Genomic DNA, 24,893 nt, shown 5'->3' on the forward strand with positions numbered 1-24,893 from the left:
ATCACGAGTAATTGTCTAATTTATAGCCAAGCTTGCGGCGTGTGCAGTGAAGACCTATTCTTAAAACAAAAACATAGAAAAAATGGTGGTAGGACATCAAGACGAAAAATAAAACTGTTCAAACAGTATAGTGCTGAGGAAATTTTGCGATTTTATGCTATATTTTTTGATCTGTCTTGGGGTTTGGAATTTTATTATTGACTCACTCCTCCACACACCCTCCCTCCCCTCCCTTCATGGTTATCCTAATTCCCATACCGACGAAGTTAATGGCATACGCTGTAAACGTTAACAATTACAACGCGCAACTTCATTTCTTTGATGAATGGATGGATATATATATTTTTTTCCATTTGACAGATGGAATACTTGCAATCGTTTTCTTTAGGAAAAATACTTATTCGCTATAGACATCTACATCTAAGCATGATTCCTGAACTATTTTCATTAACCGCGCATTTTATCAAACTTTCACTATCTGCGTTACAACAAATTGTAATCCAAGCAATTTCAATATCTTGAATTTCTCGTTTTAATGAAGCCAGCCATTGCTTCACACCTGGTGGAAATAGCCTCTAGCCTCATTGGTCCGTTTATAAAGAGAAGAAAATAATTGTGACTTATGTCAGTAATATGCGATCGAGTATCGTTTTGCCCATTACACACAATCTCCTTTAAAATGTTAGAAAATCTTTTGCACTTGGGTTGCTATCAAGTGGGCTTCAGTTCGGTAAAATTTTTACAGTACTGTCAATACATTGTGCGCTAAGTGCAACTCTATAATAATACAGCATTTGTAGTGCGCAAATTCCACGAAAATATGCTCAAATGCGAATTAAAATACGAGTTAAGAATCAACCCTAAATCAAAGAAGATATGAAGGTAAAAATTCAGAAAACCTCTGACGCTCCCTTTTACATATGGACATAATAAAATTGATTGATTTGTTTTAATCACAATACACACACACACACACACACGAAACTTAACATTAGCGGACTATGAAAACGCATCACGAAATAAACGTGTCTTAAGTTTAGACTTGAAGCCAGCAACAGTGCTTTCAGACCTAATCTCCAGAGGAAGCATTCTCCAAAGTTTCGGCGCCGCATACGCGAAGAAGCAATCACTAAGAGAAACCTTGGACAACTTTTTAGGGCAACTGAGAAGGAGGTTATTACAAGAGCTCCTAAGCTTCTACCATGAAGGTGACTTAATGGAGATTAAAGAGGCTACATATGCATGTGCTAAACCTTTAAGAGTCTGAAATGTGATTAAAATAATCTTAAAAACAATTCGAAATTTAACTGGTGCAAATTAAAAAGTGAGAGTGTAATATGGCAGTATCTACTCTGCTGACAAACCAGCCTAGCCGCAGCATTCCGTATTCTTTGAATCCCATTGAACAGATAGTCAGGAATACCATACATACATACATGCATACATACATACATACATACAATAGTTGACCACTCCCCATGGGGGCTTTTCAGGGCCAATTCCCACCCATCCCAGCCCAGGGGAGGACATCCACGTCACAGTAATCTCGTGCGTGGGAAATTAACGTCTCCTACCCCTAACCCTGCAGGAGACGGGGCCTACGGTTTATTAGTGCTTATCCGAGAAGACTAGAATATTTATCTATTTCTTGATTATAGAAGGTAGCAATTTCTCCTCACTTCTTTTAAGACCATGAGAATTGGTCCGGCCGGGGTTCGAACCCTCGACCTCCCGCACAACACAATCCGGCGCTTTAACCAATTGAGCTAACCGGACTCAAGATATTGTTATAAAAACCAATCCTAGATAACACAGATGCATGCACAAGAGTCTAAGTCCACCGTCTAGAGAGGTACTTCGGTAAACGCCAAATATTATAAAGATAATAAAAACAAGAACCAGACAATTTCGTTATGTGGGTAACCATTGACAATTTTGTGTCAAACCAAGGGCCGATGTTTCTAGCAAAGGAGACCGCTGAGACGTTGCAATCACCCACTCGTATGCATTCAGTATTACCTTTAACCAACTGCTGAGGTGTTCCTATAACCAAAAATTGAGACTTATCATCATTTAGCTTACGACTGTCGGTTAACATCCACGAGCGAATATCATCAACACTGGACTCCAAAGCACTAAAGGCGGAAAGCTCATCAATAGCGTCATTGTGTTGGAAATCCCAGTATAGCAACACTAGTCACTCGCGTAGTTTTTTTCCTATCTTTATTCTAGTCATCACACGCTTCGTATCGCGTCGATCTTAACCTATTCTTTTACAAACCCACAATATCGTAAAGACCACCCTTGGTTTCGCGTTGCGAGGTTCCAAGGCTGACGTCACTTTTCCGACACCCTCCCCCCCATTTGTCTTGGAGAGCAAATGTCTGTCGAGAAATGAACCTTATACCTTAAATTTTATGAACGAATCTATCATCTAGATAGATGATAGATTCGTGGGGTAGGTCATGGCCTTCCCTGTGGCCTACCCTATGGCCTACCGGTGGTCAGATTTTTAAAAGGATATCATTGAATGTTTTCCTGAGTAGTCTTACCAACGACTGCTGTTTTGGCGGCCACATTCCGATCAAACTTTTTTTACCTTCTGATAGGAAATCGAGGAACAGAAGCCGGTTAAACGCAACTTTTGGGCAAACATCATATCAACTCACCTTTCAAACTAGTGCAATACTGGCCCTTCCTTTGGAAAAGCAAGTAAAGTTTCCGAAATGTTTATGGCGGCGATGCTTGCGTGTCCCGGGATGCTCGCTGCAAATTCAATACTCTACAGCACTTAAGAGGCGCTTAAAAAATTGGCCTGGCAAGTAATGTTTGCGTTTTCTTACCTGGATATATTCTCCGATTTTACGCCGTTCATTACATTTTTACACTAGTAAGTAAAGTCTGTTTACGAGCCTAGTGGCCCATTAGGCCGGTGCTTAACTCCGGTTTCTGTAGCATGAAGCGACTAGGAGTATTTCTACTCCCACCTGGATGGGATGCTAGTCCATCGCAGGGTTACCCCTAGCATTAAATTGCCGGTACCCATTTATACACCTGGGTGAAGAGAGGCACTGTCAGAGTAAAGTGTCTTGCCTAGGAACACAACACAATGTCCCGGCCGGGGCACGAACCCGGACCACTCGATCCGGAGTCAAGCGCACTAACCATGAGGCCCCCGTGCCTTCACACATTTTTACACTAGCACTCCACAATATGTTACCAACTAACAGCCTGCACCGTGAAACCGCCATTTTGCATATCCTCTGCGACCACGCGCTATTAGCCCCTCCTCTCCCCTCCCCCCCTTAACCTACCGTTATGGGTGAGTGCTGTAATAATTGCATTGTTTCGTTCCCTTGAACGTTGTAAATCATGTTAGCGACCTCTTAGTATACCCTTTTTAGAGACATAGAATTGTACGCCAGCGTATTCGTTCGACTCTTTCCGATTTCATTTTTGTTTTTAGAAATCTGACCACCCATAGGCCACAGGGTAGACCACATGGTAGGCTATGGCCTACACGAGGGCCTACCCCACGCTTTGTCCACACCCTAATAAAAGTAAGTATATGAGTAAAACAGAGGAGGATATATGTTTCAACTTGTTTCTGAATGTAGTTTTTAGTTTTGCTAAGACTCAAAATGATTTGGAAACAGTTAACCACAATGACAAAATTACGCGGTTATGAAATAGGAATGCACGATATAAAAATTCATGATTGTTCTGTCATAAATAACGCTCGTTGCACCACCTTTTCAGAAATAACGTGTAGGGTATTAGAAAATAATGGCCCTGTTACTCGGGCTTCCGTAGGGACGCCCGAGTCTGAAATTTCAAGCCGTTTTAATCGCCAAACGGGGGTCATGGTCCCAAGCGTTCCTTGCGTAAATTAGAGACCTTGATTAAGGAACCACACTGGGAAAACAGGCTTTTTAATGTGGATTTCAAGTTACTGTATAGCTTGTATTTATCAACAAAATACAACAGCAAAGCAATTGTTTTCTTTTCTAACATATGAAGACAGTCATTCACTTGCAGTGAAACAGACAAAACACATTCGTGGTGTGAATAATCTAGTAGAGGAAATTAATAATATCATTCAAAATAAACAAGAATGTCAGACTTTGGAATATGATATACAATTTATTTGCCGTTCCTATAAAATTACTGAAATTGAAAGGAAATGCATCACGAGAAAACACAGGCAAAAACACATGTATGACAGCATGGAACCTGTTGCCAAAAAAAGGTGTCTAGAAGAAATTAAAAGAAGATATTCAACTCTGGATGTTACAAAGAACACATAATTACTTTCCCTGCAACACAATGAGAAATTAATGAAAGCCAGATCAGTTGAATTGTGTATTAACCAGTTTAAGATAAGGCCCTTATTTTATATGTACTGCCTGTAATCGAATACTTCAGTTATAGGAAATAAGTGATAACATGCATAAACAAGAAGTACTCTTGCAAAATGTATATTTCAATATTCGACAGTCATTTGATGGAAAACAGTATATACGCAACACATGTCATTCAAAGGTTATAAAAGGAAAATTACCATGTCAGGCTGTAGTGAACAATACGTATGTGGATGAAATACCCACAGAACTATTCTCACTAGAAAAACTACAAGAAATACTAATAGCTGAACACAGTATTTGAGAAGATTGTGGTCATTCCTAAAGGACAATAGAGAAAAATTAAAGGTGCAATATGCAATGTACCTGTAGAATGTGATCAGACACGTAATCACGTCCCTCGTCCACCAGACAGATCTGGTATAATAACCATAAAGCTAAAAAGAAAGTTACAATTTAGAGGACATGTTTATTTTCAAGCAGTACGACCAGAGTTAATACAGCAAGGTCTTCACTGGCTCAAAGTACATAATCCATTGTACAAAGATATAGTAATTGTAATTAACAATGTTGATAGCAACATTACAGCTTTACAAAATGATGCAGATGATAATGATACAAATCAACAAGCTACTTCAAACAGTGTAACAACAGATAGTGATCCTGCATTAGAGTATAATGCAAGAGAAAATGATAAATTCAATAGTAACGAAGAAGAAAATGATGACCCCTTAAATGAATACAGAGCCACAGTATGGGACACATGCTTAGAGTCAATTAAACCAAACTATCCAGTTATTACAGATAGTGAGCAGTCAACAGGAAATGAAGTCTACAGTATAGCACCAGGAGAAAACAAACATCCTGTCTCATTTATGCTTGATAAACAATGTGAACTGAACTGAACACTTTATTTAAACATGATGGGGTATTCAGCAGACCTGGTGGGGTTGTGTTTAGGAATAAAAAAGCAAATGTTAAAAAATTAATGATTCATCAACCTAGAATCATGTTTAAATAATATACTATGTGCTGAGACTGCAAAATTTAAAATCCCAAAAATAAAATATAGTTGATGTCTTTACACTTGATTAAAGCGGCAATTGGATCGAAATTTATTTTCCTAATGTCAAACTTTGAGAGCAGACGCTTAAATTGGTTTAAGTTATTTCCTGCTGATTCTCTGCTGAAAAGGCTGTTCCAGGCTATTGCTCCCCTATATTTGATGAAGAACTAGCATTTCCAGTATTGTTTCCTAAAGGTAGGTATGGGTACACAGCAGAACAACAAGTTACAATTTCACCAGTGAAATATTTTAATGCTAGACTTTTACATGGCAGTGGAAGGTTTGCCACAAACCCTGAAGACCTCTTTTTTGCACAATTCATAATTGAACAAAAGAAAGTATCAGATAGTATAAATATTGCCCTAAAGAAGGTTCATGGGCAATCTGTCACTGCTTCTCAATTAAGTGACAATCCTCAGAGATTTAAGTGAACCTTATTGTCCAAGATCAAGCATTTTATTTCTGAGGCAAATACCAGGAACACCACCATACTGGCAAAAATTCATGTATGAAGTAATTGCAACGGTTAAACAACTTGGCATTCCAACAAGGTTTATGACATTGTCTTGAGCTGATTTAAGATGGCCTGAGCTTTTTCAAGTATTAGCAAGAATACAAGTCAAATCTAACTGATGAACAAGTTGATTCACTGTCTTACAGTGAGAAGTGTCCAGAGAAAAGCTCAATCTTAATCCTGTTGTAGTTGCTAAACACTTCCAGTACAGAGTTGAAACATTCTTCACTGAAGTGTTGCTCACTAATGCTAAACTGTTTGGTAAAATAGTGTATTATGCTCTTTGTATTGAATTTAAGATGCAAGGGAGTCCCAATTTACATGCCCTTATATGGTGTGACGACTGCTCCAAGCTAACCCATGACAATAAATAAGCATATATAGACTACATAGATAAACATGTACAGGCTTACTTGCCAACTAAGGAGGAAGATGCTGAACTGCATGACTTAATAGCAAAAAAGTACCAGAAGCACAGCCATTCTAAAACCTGTAGGAAATACAAGAACATTCAATGCAGATTTAAGTTTGATCAATTTTTTACAAATTCTACTCCTGTTGCAGAACCACTATGCAATGATTTGGATGAAACTAATAAAACTAACATTTTGGAGAAACGAAAAGAAGTCCTTTCCTTGGTAAAACAGCAAATAGATGAGGTAATAAATCCAAGTAAATCTAGCTATGATTCTTCACTAACTCAGCATGATATTTTCAACTCTGTTGGTATTACAGAAGAACAGTATTACTCAGCACTAGCTGTTTCACCAGGCTCTAATTATGAGTTGTCATTTAAAAAGACCTGTATACCTGAACTCCGGCCAAGGAAAATTTTCCCTGCAACATTATTTGTTGAGACTGACTTAACAGACAAAACAAGAACTTAATGACCTGGATGATGACAGTACAGAGATATTCTAATCCAACATCATTGAATGCTACTGTATTAGACCAGCCTCTATTCCTGCTGTAGATAACCTTTGTCTCACACAATTTGCAGCTTATTACTACAAGGACTATAGAATAGAAAACAGTGAAACTATTGATGCACAACCAGAAGTGCTTACAGATCACATTTTTGAAATACAACATAGTAATAGCAGTTTTAGTGATTCATCATATTTGCCTAAAAAGATATCATTGATGAATACTAATGAAACTATGAAATGTACAAAAGTGACAGCTGTTTTCAGATATCATAGACTAAATAAAAGAAAACAACCTGAAGTGTTTTTCCATCATCTACTTAATGCTATATTACCCATGGAGGGATGAATCTAACTTCCTTGGAAGTGATCACAAATATGTGTCAAAATTCAATGAACTAGGAGTACAAGACACCGTAGAACATAACAGAGCAATCTTTGAACCTGACTTAGAAGCAGTCACAGAAGCACTAGAATGGCTACGAAACAACCATGGCACCGTCACACATTCATATGACCCTATAAATATCAAGAAAATGCTGATCAACTACAACTAGAATTCCAAGATGAATCATCAGCAGATGAGGTATTTAATGAACAAGTACCCTCACAGCTTGCTGCAAATTCTCGAACTACTGAGAATTGTGGTCCATCAGCAATAACACTGTATAATCAGCCGAAAGAAATATCTGATGACAAATTGCTTCAATCAGTTAGATCATTAAATAACATGCAATGCAAAGCTTACAACAGGGCACTTTCGTGGACTAGAAATAAACTGAAAAACCTTAACAGTCTGAAGTCACAAAATATTGAACCAATTTATCTGTTTATAACTGGAGGTGGTGGTTTTGGAAAAAGTCATTTGATTAAAACAATATACCACACTGTTGCAAAAATGTAATAAATAATTATGCTTCAATAAATCCTGAGAAACCAACAGTCTTACTAACGGCACCTACTGGAGTAGCAGCAATAAACATTGATGGTGCAACCATATAAACATTGAATAATCACATAACAGAGAATTTACAACCATTTACACTGTTAAGGCAAGATCATGCTTCAGACAGATTCTCTAGTTTAGCACTATGTGCTAAAAACAATATAGAAATCAAAGAATAAGAATATTTTCCAGTCATTAATGCAATTAAGTTTCTCCTCGTTCATCATATTACTGACATAAGCCAATCTGTTATTTTACTTTACAGAAAGCACACTTCTAACATCTTACAGTCACCATGAACTGCAGTTTTACAAAAATTCCATGAATTTCTAGTAAAAAAACCCATGAAGATCATTTCATGGCCCATGAATACTGCAAAATGAAAATTCATGGGGTTATTTTAAGCCCTGAATTTTCCACGAATTAGAGGAAAGTCTACTTTCATGACCCATTAATTTCCCCTGAAAGTCGCCAGAATGAATTCCATGACCCATGAATTTCTTTAAAAGCCTACTTTCATGACCCATTAATTTCCCCTAAAAGTCATCAGAACGAATTTCATGCCCCATGAATGGCAAGCAAATAATTCCAAGAAATTCTCAATACCTTGAATGTAAAGGTTTTAAGACAAGGAGTAATTTGAGAGGCTTAAAACTTTGTTTTGATAAAAGTATGCTATACAAAATGTACCAAGAGATATACATACATGTATATATGTTTATCATTTTAGTAAATCTTCACATGCGATAGGCTTGTGTTATTTCTCACCTTTGCCGTAAACACAACTCAGTCAGGGTTTCAAGTCTTTGTTTCCTCGAGAACTTTTGGCCACAGATCGTTCATTTGTTGTACGTTCGATTCTTCTCGATTATTTTTGCATAGAGTGAGTTCACATTATTATTTATATCATCTTCAAAAGATGGATCCAAGGATAATCCATCGTCCACAAGCTGCGAACCGTTCAGAAGAATGCCACTCAGTTCGATCGAAGGTTGTTTTGATCGAAGGTCGTTTCGAACACTAAAGTTGAGACGGCAATAGGGGCCTCTCTTTATTAGCAATCAGCGGCCTCTCTTTATTAGCCAATGACAATTCCCAAAATATCCACGTGATCATACCCGTGATCGGAAGGAAAGGAAACTCCATTTGGCGCTGATCTTTGAATGTGCTTTTTTCATCAGTTAATCGCTCGTGCGTTAAGCTATTTTCTTTCTCGACTGTTTTGCTTAATAGAACATCTCTAAAGATGGGTTTTACCGTTGTTCAATGGGAAAACGAGAACAGCGTGAGTGGTATAAATGAAAAGCAAGTCGTTGGTACCGTGGAGTTAAAAGAAGGGACAACAGTTCACATATCGACTGGCTGGTACAAGGGTCGAGCGGCCATTTATAAAGTTACCATTTTGAAAGTTTGTGGTGAGTACAAATTGCAATATTCTGTACGTGATCAAAACTGAGAATCGAATCGGTCACTTGCATGCCACAATTTCTTAAGCTTACACTTTACAATGAAGTAAATCTATCAGTAAGCTGAAGATTTCAGGATTATTTTAGTCACGTGTGACAAGCTGCCAGCCCAGCAAAAAAAGACAAACAACCCCTTAGTCTGCAGTTTAGGATAACTTCATTACAATTTATTGTTACAGTTACAACAAGATTTTAATTAAAAAATGAACTCTTCAACTGTAACTAAGCCCTTCACTACCAACAGTGTTAAGTCAAAACTGAGTAGAAATCTTTGAATTTCTATTTGCAGAATCAACAAAAACAAACAGTATAACATGAAATTGCTGCTTGACAGCTTACATTTGAATTTTAGCACACAAGAGTGTTATTGTATTGCAAGCATACAGCTAATTGTACACTGTTGAATTATCTTTGGTGCAAGTAAAGTGGAGACTTTTTCGGCTAAACTTCAGAATACCCGGCCATATGTCATTAAAAAATTAATAAGAATAGTGTCTATTGTGTTATTCCTCATTCTTCAAAGCCTCCCAACACATATAAATGAGGTAGACGTGTATTCTGTAGTTGCTCCACTTTTTCATTCCAAATTCATGGGGTTTCCAAGGAATTGTCCTGGTGCTTGCATATTCCCAAGAACCCCATGAAAACTAACTGGCAATTAACTTTCATGTGCCATGAAAATACCCTGGAGAGGCCATGAAAGTTCAGGGAAAATTTTCATGGTCAATGAATTTTTTACATATTCACAGGATATTCACGGGTCATGATTTGCTACAACCCATTAAAACCTAGTGAATTTTGACACCATGATTTCTTTTGACATGAAATTCATTGGTTTTTCAGTAGCTCTGGAAAGGCCATGAAATGGGATTTTCATGAGTATTTCATGGCTTCTAGGTCACCTTACACAACATTTCATGGGTCATGAATATTAAAATTTTCACAGGTTTTTCCTGGGATTTTTAATGTCTTTTTCATTAGAAGATATTTTATTAGTGGAGTAATCCAGTAGGGGTCACATGAAGACATCATAACTCTCCTCACCGTGAAACACTTATCCATAAGATTTTGCAGTTCCCTGTTTAATATGCAAGTTGCTACTTCAACATCTGGAGCATTGATCACAGGTGTCCAATCAAAAAGTTCTAACTCTGAGGTAAATTTAATCTTGTGATGCTCTCTAAAATCTCTAAAACAGCATTTAGATCGAATTGGTTTCATTTTATTCCCCGGAGGAGGTATCACGCCCCGGAACCATTAGCTGAAGACAACTACGGGAAGCAAATAAGGTATGTTTTGAAATATCACACACAAATAGAAACAACAAGAACAGCAAATCACCAAAAAAAAAAAAAAAAAAAAACTCAGGATCAGCCTTAATTGCTTGGTATCACCCTGGTCTATGGTAATCGCTTACTTCCTTATTATAAAGATATTGTTAAATTAATGTGAAGAAGATAAAGAAAAGGCTAACTCTCATGCTGTGTTAAAATTGTTCTCATCTTTTTGACTTGGCGTTAAACCGGGCGTGAAAAAAAAAATTATTGTACAAATCTCTCTTGGCAACAACAATTTGAAAAAAAACTTGGTGTTTATTGGATTGGATAATAAGTGACTTAAGTCCGTAAAATATATGTTCGTTACTGACCAATCGTGAGGTCAAGATGGCTGGATATTGGCCGAGTTCTTTTGTTGCGTTTTTATGGACGCAAAATGGAACAAGGGATTTGAGTGGATAATCCAGAGTGGGCGAGATGGGTCCATCTTCCTGCTTGGGTAGCCAATCTATGAAATATTTGATAAGGGACAAGTACCACATATTATCAGTGACATATAATCATATGAAAAAACATATAATCATATGATTTGCCGTGCGTTCCTCTTTGTTTTTTTTTTTCTTTATTTTCGTTTCTTCGTCAGAGATGTTCGTCAACCTCTGTCACAAGTACGTTTAAGTCTTTCTGTGTCCCTTGGAGCTGGACAGATTATCTTTCTTGTTGGGATAAACGCCACCGAAAACATGGTGAGCTGCATGTTCCCACATTCACTAACGAAATTTTTTTTTATTATTATTTTCACAGCCGGGTAATATACTCCTGTGTTCTTTCTTTCTTTTTTGCAGGCTGCCTGTATCACAGCAGCAGCTCTTTTGCAGTATTTCCTGATGGCCGCTTTCTGTTGGATGCTGGTCGAGGGAATTTATCTCCACCTGTTTGTTTTAAAGGTGTACAATATCAAAACCAAGACGCACAGGTATCACGTCATGTCATGGGGTATTTATGAATATTTACCGCCTTATTTGGTATATGATTCCCCAACATACATTACAGTCTTCTTTCTCTCTATTTGAAGGCCTTCCAATCGTCTTGGTGGCCATTTCACTGGGCATCGTTTCTGGAAAAGATGGACTCCAAAACTACACCAGTGAGAAATAGCAAGAAAATCATTAGCTTCTGCCAGGGATTGTAGATGGTTTGAAAGAGATACCGTTTCATCGGCTGGAATTATATTAATTTTCTTTCATTACTTTTTTGCCTTTCCTTTGCTCCAGTTGCTGGTTGTCTTCGACTAATAAGCTGATGTGGATTTTTTTTGACATTAATATCGAAAACGTAAGTTTATAACTCATATCATATGATGATTCGTATATTGGAACTTTTTCTTTGTCACACATTCGTGAACAATTGACTTTCGTGTTTATTTTGATCCGACGTCCATTTTCCAATATAAAGTTTAATTTTTTTAATTTTTTTTTCAGCTCAACATTTTGATACTTGTACGAGTTATAAGGGAGATTACTACGCTTGTAGAACCATTGGCGGAAGACAACTACGGCAAGCAAATAAGGTATGTTTTGAAATATCACACACGAAAAAAAAAAAAAAAAAACCACCAAATCAACAAAAAAACAGGGCATAACAACAACAGCAAGAACAAAAAAAGCTAATGGAAGTTTGATAAATATATGTTTAAGTGAAACATGCAAATAAATATACATGCATTCCTCCAAGCAATGCAATTTTTAAAATTGCGTTCTCGTTTTTCCAAATTTAAACGAGTTTTCCAATTTAGTTCCTCTGCTTCTCCTTGCGGATCATTGAGGTTCGCGGAGAAACAAAATTCACTGTTTCCCCCACGGTCGGCCCAATATCTTGGTATCACCTTGGTCTATGATACTCGCCTACTTCCTTTTTATACGGAATCTGTGGGTTATCTAAATTTGATAAATTAATGCGAACAAAATTAAGGAAAGACTAACTCCCATGCCATGTTGCAATTGTTCTCATCTTTTAGACTTGGCGTTAAAGCGGGCGTGGTGATGATTCCCCTGCTGGGTGTCACGTGGCTGTTTGGTTTTCTGTCACCATTACACAAAGTTTTCACCTACATTTTTACCATCCTCAACTCTACGCAGGTTAGCGTTAATTTTGTGATTTATGAAATTTAATTCATCACACTAGAAAGTACTGGTGTACAAATCCCTCAGCTTTCATGGTTGTACATTTTAATTATTGCAGGATCGAATTGGTCCTAAAAAAGGATAAATAACATGAGGAGAAGGGAGAAATTTGTAATTAATCTGTATTATCATTTATGGTAAAGAATCTCCATCCAGTTTTTATGTCATCTATTGTACATAACTGATCAACGTTTTGATACTACTACTACATATACCCCAAAGCTTGGGGGCAACTGACCCTTATTATCGAGAAACTGCACTAGGTTGCCGAGAATGCATAATTTTCCATCGCTTTATAGGATGCGGAGAGAACAACAGTCAGCTACGCGTATTTTGAACTTTTCGATATTGCCAAGAAAACAAAGCGCGATAGAACTTTTTAATATAATTTTTGGAGAAAGGTTTATCTAAAGAGTACTGTAGGAATAATAAAATGAACTACAAAATTCTGCAACTCTCGGCAGTTTCTCGATATTTACAGTCAGTGGCTCTTAAATTATTAAATTAAACTTGTTTTGATTTTTTGTTTTGTTTTCCTTTTCATAGAGGTGGCTTGACGTAATGTTTGTCAACGTCCAGATTAGCATATTGGAATGCCGACGAAAACTATAAAAAACTCAGTTTTTCAATTCTCAATCGCTAATTTCTTTTTAGCCTAACCTGGTTATACTAAAATTTTTTGCGTGTGTAAATGCAGTATAATTTAAATTAAATTATCAAAGAAATTCTAAATCGCTCTCAACTCTTCACACAGTAAAAAAAAAAAAAAAAAAAAAAAAAAAAAAAACCCTTAGTGATTTTTAGAGCATTTTTCTGTCTCAGGGGTTCCTGATTTTTGCTCTACACTGTGTGCGAAACAGCCAGGTGAGATGAGCTTTTAACAGATATGGGTTTTTCGGATGAAGAAAGTTAGATACATTAAATTTACTGCATTGAATATATCAGTACTAACTACACAATTGACATTGTTTTCGATTGTCATTAACAGATTCAAGAGCGATTGAAAAGAAAGCTGAACATTTTTTTTTCCATCTACATAGATCGGAAACTCCACTACGAAGGGCTTACAATTCAATCCAAGTGTTTTTGGCGATGAGGGGGCAGTTGAGTTGCAGTCGTGCCATAAATTTGAACTGAAATAGTATTTCAAGCAGGCTGCCACTAGCTGTCAAATGTTTAATGCAATCGTCAGTTTTAATCTGACGTTAAAGTCAGTTCGTTTTGCTCGGTTCGTTGGCTGTCGGAGTAGCTCGTTTGTAGTGTGACAGTCACTACTGGCTTTAGTTACGGAGATTCTATACCAAAGCAAGCCAGCTTTTCAAAGTCAGTAATCCTTGAGATCGTTCAAAAATTGATTAAACGCAGAAAGGCTTAGTTCCATTTTTAATCGTTGATATAAAGTAATATTTAGACTTATGCTAAACTAGTCGAAGAAAATTGTAGATTTATTAGTAATATCTAATCAGAGGCCAGTTTTCAACCCTTAAATTAGAGGTCAGGGCTTAATTGTTACTTGAATGATATTTTGCCAAACGGTTCAACGCTACTCTGGATATGTTGTGCCCTCGTCTAATGCATTTTGAGACTTAGTTGTTTTAAACAGCATTGTGTTTGTTTCTAGTCGTCTTTTGATTTTGAAATCATTAGTAATATATTTATTTTTTTTTTGGTTAGTTTTTTTGAAATCTTCAGTGCCAAATGTAAGCTCTTCTTAAACAATGGTACAGTATTTAACCCTTTAAGTAATGAATAAGCTCAGAACCTCTTGTCAAATAGTTTGTCGTTATGTAGTAATAGCAGCTATAGGAAAGACTTAAAGTTGAAAAACAAATGAATAAATAATTGAGAATTTAAAGGAAACCTTTACTCTTTTTAGAAATAAACTATCGAAATGTTTCAAATGTACTTCTCAACGGAATTGTCATAAAAAAAAATTGCCTTACCCAGCGATCTGATTTTTGATCGTTTTCCAAATAAGGTTCAAGCAGCCACTTCGAATTTCCCGCGAATAATGCGCAATGCATTCTCGGCTGAAGGCATGTAATGGTTACTCGCGTTGTGGTTTTTCATTCTTATTAATGCTATATTATTGTCTTCTAAAAAAAAGCAAAAAGTTGTCGAATATGTCACAGATCGTCCCTATGAGTTGTTCGATCGGTGGTTGACATTTTCAGAATTAAAACCTGACGTACCTCAATGTCCTTCATCTTCAACTTCACTTCCATTTCTCTCTTCACGTGAAGAGTGCTCAGGCTCTGATCTCAGAGAAAACACTTACATACAACCTTTCAATTGTACATAGATATATTAAATGATGACCATGTATCACGTGAATCGTTACCAAGTTACGTATTGTTAAGTTATATGTTCTGCATGTTAGGTTTGGCATCTTGCTGCTCTCAAGCGTAATGACTCACACTTGTCCTTCCTTCGCCCCTTCGCATGTTTATCTTGTCTTCAGTTTACTGACCCTTTAAATGTCGATAGTCAAAACCATTAAAAAGCTTCATAAAGAACTCATGCTTTTTAAAAAAATTGAGAATATAATCCCCGACCTGTGAAATTCTACGTTAGAATTGCATTACTACACTTGCCTAGATGCATTGCCAGAGAAGTCCCCCCGGCAAAGCTGATGATACACGAGGTTAAAGGCACCTGTCCAATTATCATGGGCAGTCTCAGCTTATGGATGGACTGATGCCAATTATTTCTATTCGCGCAGATGAATATATCGGACACACTTGCTATAGTTTTCGGTGAGCAAAACACTAACTCACAAAGAACTAGCCTTAAAACGGCATGATAATGGAACTAGTTTTTAATTATTGAAAACGTATTTGATCTAATCATAATTCTGTGTGCTATAGCAAAGTGTAAACTAAGTATTTCTTGTTTTAAATGAAGTGATCTATCCGCACCTGATAGAAGTCCCTTTATGAAGAAAAAAAAAACGAGAATTGGTGACTCTTGTTGGTAAGAAGCGATCGAGTATTGTTATATGCGTTACATATTACCTCCTCCAAAGAAGACTTGAAATACGGTGGAAAATCTGTCGTAAGTGCGTTATTACCAAGTCAAGAATAGACATAAACATATCGGCATCTACTGGAGGCAACTTCTGCATTTCGTAAGCTTGATGAATTGGGAGATCAATCGGCTTTATTCCCGTTAAATGTTTACAACCATGCCAGTACCTGTGCGCTACTTAAATACTGTACAGTCTATACTACATATGTTGGTTATGTGATAGAAATGTGAGGCAAGTAGTAAATGGTTAGATATAGATGTTTCTGTGATGAAACATCCTGTAAAAACCAGTTGAATTAAACCGAAAAAAAAAAGACCTAACTGGCGGATTTTATAAGACCCTTTAAAAACAAACCAAATTGTTATAATAAACGCCTGTTCTTAAGTTTCGTAATATGAGAAAAACGAGGATAAAGAAAATAAACCTATACAATAAAAAAAATGAATGAAAACAGAGGAAGTTATCCCCCCCAGTTTAAGGTTGTTTTGATATGTAATTTTTATTTTTGTTTAGACACAAAACGAGTTGAAAAAGATTAAACAAGATGACGCAGTTATGCTGTTTTAAATTTGAAGTGGACGATATAATTAATGATTGTTGTGTTTTGACGTGATATGCAACACCTTTTAGAAGTAATACGTAAACGCGGTGGATTAGTTACGAACCTTCTAAAGTTATACTGTGACAGATGTCGGCCGAGAATACGTATCTGACCTCTTTTGCGGTGAAACAAAGTTCGTCCTTTTGAAATAAGTCAGACGCTTCTCCTGTGGAATGAAATAATCTTGTACAAAAGGAAGAGAGCATTTCATTCGAGCTCCCCAAGTCATGTTGCTCTATAGAAACCAGGAAGCGAGTTTATACGAGGAATTTTTACAATGAATGCCATAAGAGACAGATCATCTCACGACACGTTTATCTTTACGTTATCTTTTAATTCGGCCTCTGCTTCCTTGAGTTTTCATTTTATTGATTTGTAAAATATTTCCCTCAAAAGAACATCCGTATCCTGTAGAAATGAATGAATTCCACCCAAAGACTGAATGAAAAGAGAAAAAAAAACTGATACAGTGCTAATGTTTTCCATCGGTCCGATAAAAGCAGTATGACATTATTGGTCGATTTTAATTGTCCTATTTCTCAGTTAATTCGCGATGTACATCGATTAGTTTCCAAATAGAAAATCTCATCATCCATATTTATAACAGATTATTTCATCTGAGCAGTTATCCATCGTTTAATTGATTCATAAATACGATGGTGAACCAAAATAGCTCAATAGCATTCACAAATTACAGTTTTCATTACCATTCAATTCAATTCTTCGGAGATGTTGCATAATAAGTGAAAAACAACTAACACAACAACCAGACATAATGAATATATGAAGTTCGTATATTTTGAACTGCGGTATTAGATACGTATGATGCACGATCCTCGCAGTAGATAGCGCTATTTATGCAATAGCGAAAATCAGACCTGAAAAAAGTCAGGCCTGTACGGGATTCGAACCGCTGACCTCTGCGATACTAGTGCAGCGCTCTGCGATACTAGAGCGCTGCACTAGTATCGCAGAGGTCAGTGGTTCGAATCCCGTACAGGCCTGATTTTTTCAGGTCTGATTTTCGCTATTGCATAAATAGCGCTATCTACTGCGAGGATCGTGCATCATACGTAACACAACAACAATGCTGCCATTTGAAAAGCATACCTGTATATTTGTCTGCAGAAAATATCCACTTTTGCTTCGATTGAGAAGCAAACAGTTTTGAACTCACGAGTAATTGTCTAATTCATAGAGGAGCTTGCGGCGATTGCAGCGAAGATCTATTCTTAAAACAGAAAAAAAAAAAAAAAAAAAAAAAAAAAATGGAGGTAACACATCAAGCCGAGCAAATGATCGTATTCAATGGGAAATATGTAGAATCCATCATGCAACAGTATAGCACTGAGGAAGCTTTGCGATGTTATGTTATATTTTCAGTCTGTCGTTGAGTTTGGAATCTTATTATAATTTAGCGCTTTGACCGACTCTTCTACGCCCCCTCCCTCCCCTCCCTTCATGTTTATCCTGATTCCCACGCCAACGAAGTTATTTGCATACGATATAGAGGTCAACAACTACAACTTGCTATTTTTTTTCCCATTTAAAAGATGGGACATTTGCAATAACTTTCGATAGGAAACATATTAAATCGCAAAAGACATCTACATGATTCCTTGGAACTATTTTCATTAACCGCGTAATCTATCAACCTTTTACTATCTGCGCTATTACAAAACGTGAGCGAATAAAGCTGTTTCAGTATCTTGAATTTTTTGTATTAATGAAGCGAACCATTGCTCCACATCTGGTGGAAATAGCCTCCAGCCTCAATGGTCCGTATATAAAGAGATGAAAGTAATTGTGAATCGATTATTGTTTTGTCCACTACACACTGTTGCGCTTGGGTTTTTAACAAGTGGGCTTCAATCCGGTAGAATGTTGACAGCACTGTCAATACATTGTGCGCTAAGTACAAACTCTACTTTATCTAGTGGTTATGCTCTAGAAATGTATGGGAAGTAGTGAATAGCTAGATAAAGATGTCTCGGTATTGGAACATCCTGTAACCCCAAGCGAAATCCAACCGGAAAGAATATATTATTTATTAGGCTCTCTCGACGAAACAGTTTTTTTTAATGTCTGTTGAATATATAAGTTGAAACAAAGGAAGAGAGGTGTTTAAGCTTGTTTTGTAAAGACGTAAAATGATTTGGAAACAATTAACCACAATGACAAAATTATGCGGTTATGAAACCGAACTGCACGATGTAATACATAGTTATTGTGTCATAAGTGGCGCTCGGTGCAACACCTTTCAGAAATAATACGTAGGCTCTCAGAACACAATAGCCTGGCTAGCTACCTTCTGAAGTTGCTGTGACGAGATGTCAGCCGAGAAGCACACATTGTAAGATCTACTTCGCACAAAAACGAATCAAGTTCATCGTTTAAAACTTATGACAACCTTGCACGAAAAGGGAAGGGTGTTCATCCTAGCTCATCTTTTAAAAAGGCTCTACAGAAAACAATGACTGCTATAGACGGATGGCAAGTTTGGACTAGATATTTTCACAATGGACTAGATATTTTCACAATTAGTTTATGCCAGTCATTGTGTCGGATTTATTTTTTTATTTCCATCAGTTTAGATTAAGTCCCTGCTTCCTCGACTTTTCATCGACTTGCATTGTAAAGCATTTTTTCTCTAAATGGAAGCCAAAGAGTTTTACTCCAAGTGCAGTATTCATGTTTTCCATCGATCCCATTACAGAACTATGGCATCACTCATCGATTGAATTTTTTTTTCAATGAATTCGCAACGTATAGTTTGAAAATCATAAATTTAGATAAAGTACAGATCAATTCAGTTTAACGTTTCCTCGTCGTTTCATTTATCAATAAAATTTTGGGGTGAAACCGGCTAAGTTGGATTTAAATATTTACTTTACTAATTCAAAATTTTCATTTCCGTTCGAGTCACTTATTTTGTATAGATGTTGCATTGATAAAGACAGGCAATGATCCTAACTGGCGCAAAATATTCCTGTTAATCATGTCGCTACTATGCCATTTAAACCACCTGACGTTAAGGGAACGCGCAAAATTTGACAGAGTAGTACACTGAAGAAGAGGCAAAAATTCTGTCGGAAAGCGGAACAACAAAGTGGTTGCACAAAACGATCCATAGTATGGCTTTTTTCGTTTTTTAAGAAACAACTTTCTGAGAACATTGAACTTTTGTTTTGTTGACCATAAAGAATGCTTTACGCCTGTGTGTCTTTTCATGTTTTCACTCACATATTCCGCGGTTAGCATCTGCGAGCGGGTTCTTGGTTGTCAGAACCACGTTTTCTTCGCCAGGTTCTCGGGCTGCACCGCATGGTGGTATCTGAAACTTCCTCTTGTAAATGTTGCGCTCAGAGAGGAAGTTTAAATCAAAATTATTCGTTGGAGAAGCATCGGGGCAAGAGGCATCTAGCCATATTCTGACATAAACAATCAAGGCGTAAGGATTTTTTCAAATATATTAATTAAATAACTATACTGTATCGTAATATTAACGCAAAATTAGTTTGCAGTAAGTACATTTACAATGTTACGAGTTTGACGAGCAATTTTTTATAATGAATGCTGTCAGCGACAGATCAACTCGTGACAGGTTTATCTTTACGTTATCTTTTTAACTTGCCTTTTGCGTCATTGAGTTTTCATTTTAATGAGATGTAAAATATGTCTTTCAATAGGACACTCGTATCCTGTATAAATGAATGAATTACACCCCAAGGACGGAATGAAAAAAGAAAAAAATTGGTATAATACTTATGTCTTTAATAGATCCCATGACAATAGTATGACATCAGTCGTCGATTTTAATTGTCCCATTTCTAGATGAATTCGCTCTGTAAAGTGAATAGTTTCCGAATGGAAAAGTCTTAAGATCTATATTTGTAATAAATTATCTCATCTCAATAGTTCTTCATCGTTTAATTGTTCCATAAATACAATATTGAGGCGAAATATCTCAGTTGCAACTACAAATTTCAGTTTTCGCAACCATTCAGTTCAATTCATCGGATATGTTGTATAATCAGTGAAAATCAACTAAAATGAGAGCAATGTTCCCATTTGTAAAGCATACCTGTATATTTATTTGCAGAAAAAATTTAAACTTTCAAAAATACAATATTGAGGCGAAGTAGCTCAGTTGCATTCACAAATGACAGTTTTCATTACCATCCAATTCAATTATTCGGAGATGTTGCATAATGAGTGAAAAACAACTAAAACAACAACTGTAACTACCTAGATTAAACGAACCAACGTAGCTAAGGCTGGTAGTTCTTTACTGACTTCAACTGAAAACGTAAAACCAAAACAAACGCAAAAATTAAACTTAAGGCTCGATGCAAACATCTGCCGAGCGACGCTGCACAAAAACACATGAAATAAATTGGAAATAAACCTCAAAACAAAAACTTATCGAACTTAACACATAAAACATATACACTGTTACCTTGTCCAGCCTTAAGGATCGCGATAGCAAGACAAAGAAAGCACGCTAAACGAGCGTGAATCTACCGAAATTTGTGTCGAACTTACGACTACTCTAGTCCAAAAACGCACTGGTCACGTGACTAAAAAGACGCGAAAAGTAACCGCGCGGGGACTGGAGTGGCTACAGTCACAACAACAATTTTTTCATTTGTAAAGCATACCTGTATATTTGTCTGCAGGAAATATCCAACTTTAGTCCTATCGAGAAGCAAAGATTTCTACCTCACGAGTAATTGTCTACTTCTAATTCTAACTGTTCATCGCGCGACCATATGACATTATTCAATGGGAAAGATGTATAATCCGTCAAATAACAGTGTAGCACTGAGGAGGTTTTACGATGTTATGTTATATTTCAGTCTGTCATAAGTTTTGGAATTTTCTTATAATTCAGCGTATTGACCGACTCCTCTACGCCCCCTCCCTCCCCTCCCTTCACGCTTATCCTGGTTCCCACGCCAACGAAGTTATTAACATGCGATGTAAACGTTAAAAACTGCAACCGCAGCCTCATTTCTTTGATGGATGGATGGTATGTTTTTTTTTTTTTTCTTTTTTTGTTTTTTTGTTTTTTTTTTCCAGTTAACAATAAGGACACTTGCAATAGCTTTCGATAGGGAAAATACTAATTCGTAGAATACATCTACCTTTAAACATGATTCCTGAACTATTTTTATTAACCGCGTATTTTATCAATCTTTAATATCCTTGTTATTACAAAATGCAAACAAATAAAGCTATTTCAGTATCTTCAATAACTTGTATTAATGAAGCAAATTGTTGCTCCACATCTGGTAGAAATAGCCTGTAGCCTCATTGGTCCGTTTATAAAGAAAAGAAAATAATTTTGACTTATGTCAGTAAGAAGCGATCGATTATTGTTTTGTCCATTACACACTATCTCCTTTAAAACGTTAGACAATCTGCTGCAGTTGGGTTGTTATCAAGTCAAGAAGTATATAACAAAAACATATCGGCCTCTACTAGAAGCAACTTCTGCATATCATCAGCTTGATGAACTGGGCGATAAGTGGGGTTCAATCCAGTAAAATGTTCAGAGCACTGTCAATACATTGTGCCCTGAGTAAGTACAAACTCTACTTTATCCATTGGTTATGCTCTAGAACTATAAGGGAGGTAGTAAACGGTTAGGTAAAGATATCTCGGTCTTGGAACATCCTGTAGCCCCAAGCGAAATCCAACTGGAAAGAAGATCTTATCGGCGGCTTTTATTCGGCTCTCTCGACAAAACAAATTAAACTTTGTCGATGTCTGTTCTTGACTTTTGTTATACTTGAAAAGAATACAGGTAATGAAGATAAATATACAAATAAAAGCAAAGGAAGAGATGTGTTCAAGCTTGTTTCGGAATACAGTTTTAGTTTTGTTAAGACGCAAAATCATTTGGAAACAGTTAACCCCAATGAGAAAATTACGCGGCTATGAAGTTCAAATGCATGATACAATTCGTTGGGTAGGGTCCCAGATCACAACAGCCTAGTTACCTACCTTTTGAAGTTGCTGTGACAAGTTGTCAGCCAACAAGTACACATTGTAAGATCTTCTTCGGACAAAAACGAATTAAGTTCATCGTTTAAAACTTATTTAAACGTTTTACAAGCGGAATGAACAATCTTGCACGAGCTCATTTGATAAACATGCTTTATAGAAAACAATGATTGTGATAAACAAAAGGCAAGTTTGGACATAGTATTTTCACAATTGATGCCGTCAGCGACAATCAACTTGTGACGTGCTTATCTTTTATTTCCCTTTTAATTAAGTCCCTGCCTCATCGACTTTTCATCGACTTGAGTTGTTGAATGTTTTTCTATAAACGGACGCCAAAGCATTTATTAGAATTTCCTCGTCGCTAATTCATCGATGAATTTTTGGGGTGAAACCAGCTAAGTTGCAACTAAACATTCACCTTGCTAATTCAAAATGTTCATTTTCATTCGATTCCCTTTTCTATTTTAGATGTTGCATTGATAAAAAATAAGTAATAATCTCAACTGGCGCAAAATATGCCTTTTAATTATGCCCTACTATGCCATTTAAATTACATAGGGTCAAGGGAACGCGCGAAACTTGACACAATAGTACAGTGAAGAACAAGGCAAAAATTTGGTCGGATACTGGAGCAACAAGTCGGATAATGTTTGGCCTCTCCCAACGAAATTTCTTCAGATAAGCAATAACTGTGAGAATCTTTTCAAGATAACTTTTGAGCTTTAAGGAAAGTAAAATCAAAGGAAAGAGATAGATACAGATGGAAGCTGTTCTGCCCATTGTTCTTCAATCATACTTTTTGCAGTACGCAACCGTTATCAACATCTTCGGTCAAAAGCGTTTTCTGTGTTTGCTTTCAGTGCTTGAATCTATGAACAAGAGAGATTGCCTCTTTTGACTTCGTTCTTGTTTTTTAACCAGATACCTTGAATAGACATTAAAGCTAAGACTCTCATCGCTTTCGTCGTGAAATCTTAAAACGACAACCGGTAAATTGAACCACATTATGTTTCGCACGTAGACCGATCCCGCATAGCCGAAGATACATCTAAAAAATTAATGGTTCAATCGTTTGTATTTTTTTTCCATGTCGAACCAAGCGTTAACTAATGTGGCAGTCATTTCCGATAAAAAAGTTTTAAAAATATTGAAAGACACTTTTTTCTTGCGGTAAAAATCATGGTGGTTGAATATTAGTCAAGTTAAAATCTCTAAATTTCAGTTGCATATGCTGATCTTTGCTATTTGTCTGCGTCTAAAACTAGTCTGTAAATGAAGAAAAATAAATAAAGAGAAAAGTCCCTATCCTTGAGACACGCCTGCCCTCCCTCTCCTCCCGGAAGCTTATCGCAGTTCCCATAACGTTGAATAACCAGAGGACTCCTACTTCCCCTGGTATCTACATGTATTCCAGATGGATCCCGCTGGTGAAGTTATTTTTACCAATTATAACGCGCTGCTTTGTTTCTTATATGATCGATGGTGCAAAATTATTTCAATCCGTGCAGGGAGGCTACTAAATACAGTTTCCGCTAAGAAATATTATAATTCATAAAAGACAACCACCCATAAACGTGATTCCTGAACTAGCTTGTCATTAAAAATGTATTTAATCCACCTATTATCCTAACTCATAGAGCGATTTTAAAATCGTGATTGGTTTTATGAAGTGTAGATTGCTCCTCAGATGGTAGAAATAGCCTCTAGCCTTATCGCAGAGTTCTTTATGGAGGGAATAATTGTGGTTACCTATAGCTATGCCAGTAACAAGCGATCCTGTATCATGTTGGTTATACATTACCTCCTTCGAAAAAAGTTTGTGGTACGTTGAAAATATGTTGAATGTGCGTTGTTGCCGATATAAGAACCAACATAACTGATACCGACATCTACCAGTGGAAACTGTTGCATATCGTAAGCTTGATGAATGGAGCGAAGAGCAGGCCTCATTCCGGTAAAATTTTCACAGCCCTGTCAATGCACTGTACACTGAGTAAGTACAATCTATACAACATTTGTCGGTTATGTCATAGAAATTTAAAGCAAGTAGCGGATGGTTAGATGTAGGTATTTTGGCTTTGGAACATTCTGTAGCCCCCAGTCCTGACAAATAGAAAAAAAAAAACGAGATGTTTCTTGAAGGCTTTTATAACACTCTGTCTCTCTCAGAAAGAGAAATGATCAAACTTTGTTAATGTCTGTTCTTGAATTTATCACACTTGAAAATAATAAAGATAAAAATAAACAGATAAACAAAAGCAAAGGAAGAGATATGTTTAAGATGGTTTTTTTCCATGTCATTTTCAGTTGTGTTGAGAAGGAAAATGATTTCGAAACAGTTAACAATAATGACACAATTATGTGGCTCTAAAATTGAAATGGTTGTTTTAATTCATGTTTGCTGTGTCTTTAACTGAAGTTCAGTGCAACACATCAGTTTAATTGTTGGGACGCATAATGAGTTGAAAAAGATTAACCAAAATGACCTAATTATGCAGTTTTAAATTTGAAAT

The 24,893-nt window shown here is 36.6% G+C and overlaps 3 protein-coding genes and 1 long non-coding RNA gene across 41 annotated transcripts in view; 2 read left to right on the top strand and 2 right to left on the bottom strand.

Moving 5' to 3' along the window:
• Positions 1 to 8,838, bottom strand: part of LOC148736918 (uncharacterized) — a 700,731-nt gene extending 691,893 nt beyond the window's left edge. For 10 of the 33 annotated variants that reach the window (XR_015997177.1, XR_015997176.1, XM_088750732.1 and 7 more), the window contains exons 1-2: positions 6,833 to 7,305; positions 6,355 to 6,431 (exon numbers count right to left, since the gene is read on the bottom strand). Coding sequence is in view for 25 of the 33 variants with exons in the window: in XM_088750732.1 (XP_088606858.1) it covers positions 6,355 to 6,431; positions 6,833 to 7,033 (278 nt within the window). In the remaining 8 variants the exon portion in view is untranslated. The other 23 variants (XM_088750728.1, XM_088750736.1, XM_088750743.1 and 20 more) reach the window with 21 other exon arrangements.
• A 99-nt stretch (positions 8,839 to 8,937) lies between these two features.
• Positions 8,938 to 24,893, top strand: part of LOC148736957 (uncharacterized) — a 28,002-nt gene continuing 12,046 nt past the window's right edge. Inside the window, exons 1-5 of one of the 3 annotated variants that reach the window (XM_088750726.1) lie at positions 8,938 to 9,228; positions 10,478 to 10,568; positions 11,200 to 11,302; positions 11,402 to 11,532; positions 11,632 to 11,770. In XM_088750726.1, the coding sequence (XP_088606852.1) occupies positions 9,060 to 9,228; positions 10,478 to 10,568; positions 11,200 to 11,302; positions 11,402 to 11,532; positions 11,632 to 11,707 (570 nt within the window). In that variant the 5' untranslated portion in view covers positions 8,938 to 9,059 and the 3' untranslated portion in view covers positions 11,708 to 11,770. Of the gene's footprint in view, positions 9,229 to 10,344; positions 11,303 to 11,401; positions 11,533 to 11,631; positions 11,771 to 24,893 lie in introns of those variants that run through there. The other 2 variants (XR_015997175.1, XM_088750727.1) reach the window with 2 other exon arrangements.
• Positions 11,755 to 14,644, top strand: LOC148736958 (adhesion G protein-coupled receptor D1-like). Of its 4 annotated transcripts, none has more exons than XM_088750762.1 (5): positions 11,755 to 11,891; positions 12,038 to 12,126; positions 12,574 to 12,694; positions 13,562 to 13,603; positions 13,728 to 14,644. In XM_088750762.1, exons 1-5 carry the CDS (start codon positions 11,859 to 11,861, stop codon positions 13,833 to 13,835), a joined length of 393 nt encoding a protein of 130 aa, XP_088606888.1. In that variant the 5' UTR covers positions 11,755 to 11,858; the 3' UTR covers positions 13,836 to 14,644. The 4 variants fall into 4 exon arrangements, with proteins under 4 accessions (XP_088606888.1, XP_088606889.1, XP_088606891.1 ...); XM_088750763.1 differs by having other exon boundaries at positions 13,780 to 14,644; XM_088750765.1 differs by lacking the exon at positions 13,562 to 13,603.
• On the bottom strand, positions 17,332 to 22,213 carry LOC148736959 (uncharacterized). Its single transcript, XR_015997071.1, has 4 exons — positions 20,828 to 22,213; positions 20,617 to 20,669; positions 19,612 to 19,799; positions 17,332 to 17,594 (listed from the first exon to the last, which is right to left on the bottom strand). It is a non-coding gene; the product is annotated as an uncharacterized LOC148736959 (long non-coding RNA).

The sequence above is a fragment of the Stylophora pistillata genome, chromosome 2 (assembly GCF_964205215.1).
Source record: "Stylophora pistillata chromosome 2, jaStyPist1.2, whole genome shotgun sequence".
Classification (NCBI taxonomy): domain Eukaryota; kingdom Metazoa; phylum Cnidaria; class Anthozoa; order Scleractinia; family Pocilloporidae; genus Stylophora; species Stylophora pistillata.

Excerpts from the sequence above, each read along its gene's own strand:
- LOC148736958 (XM_088750762.1), top strand. The coding sequence starts at position 11,859 with ATGTGGATTTTTTTTGACATTAATATCGAAAAC. Across the intron at positions 12,127-12,573 it reads AACTACGGCAAGCAAATAAG|ACTTGGCGTTAAAGCGGGCG; the intron begins GTATGTTTTGAA and ends CTCATCTTTTAG. Across the intron at positions 12,695-13,561 it reads CCATCCTCAACTCTACGCAG|GGGTTCCTGATTTTTGCTCT; the intron begins GTTAGCGTTAAT and ends TTTCTGTCTCAG.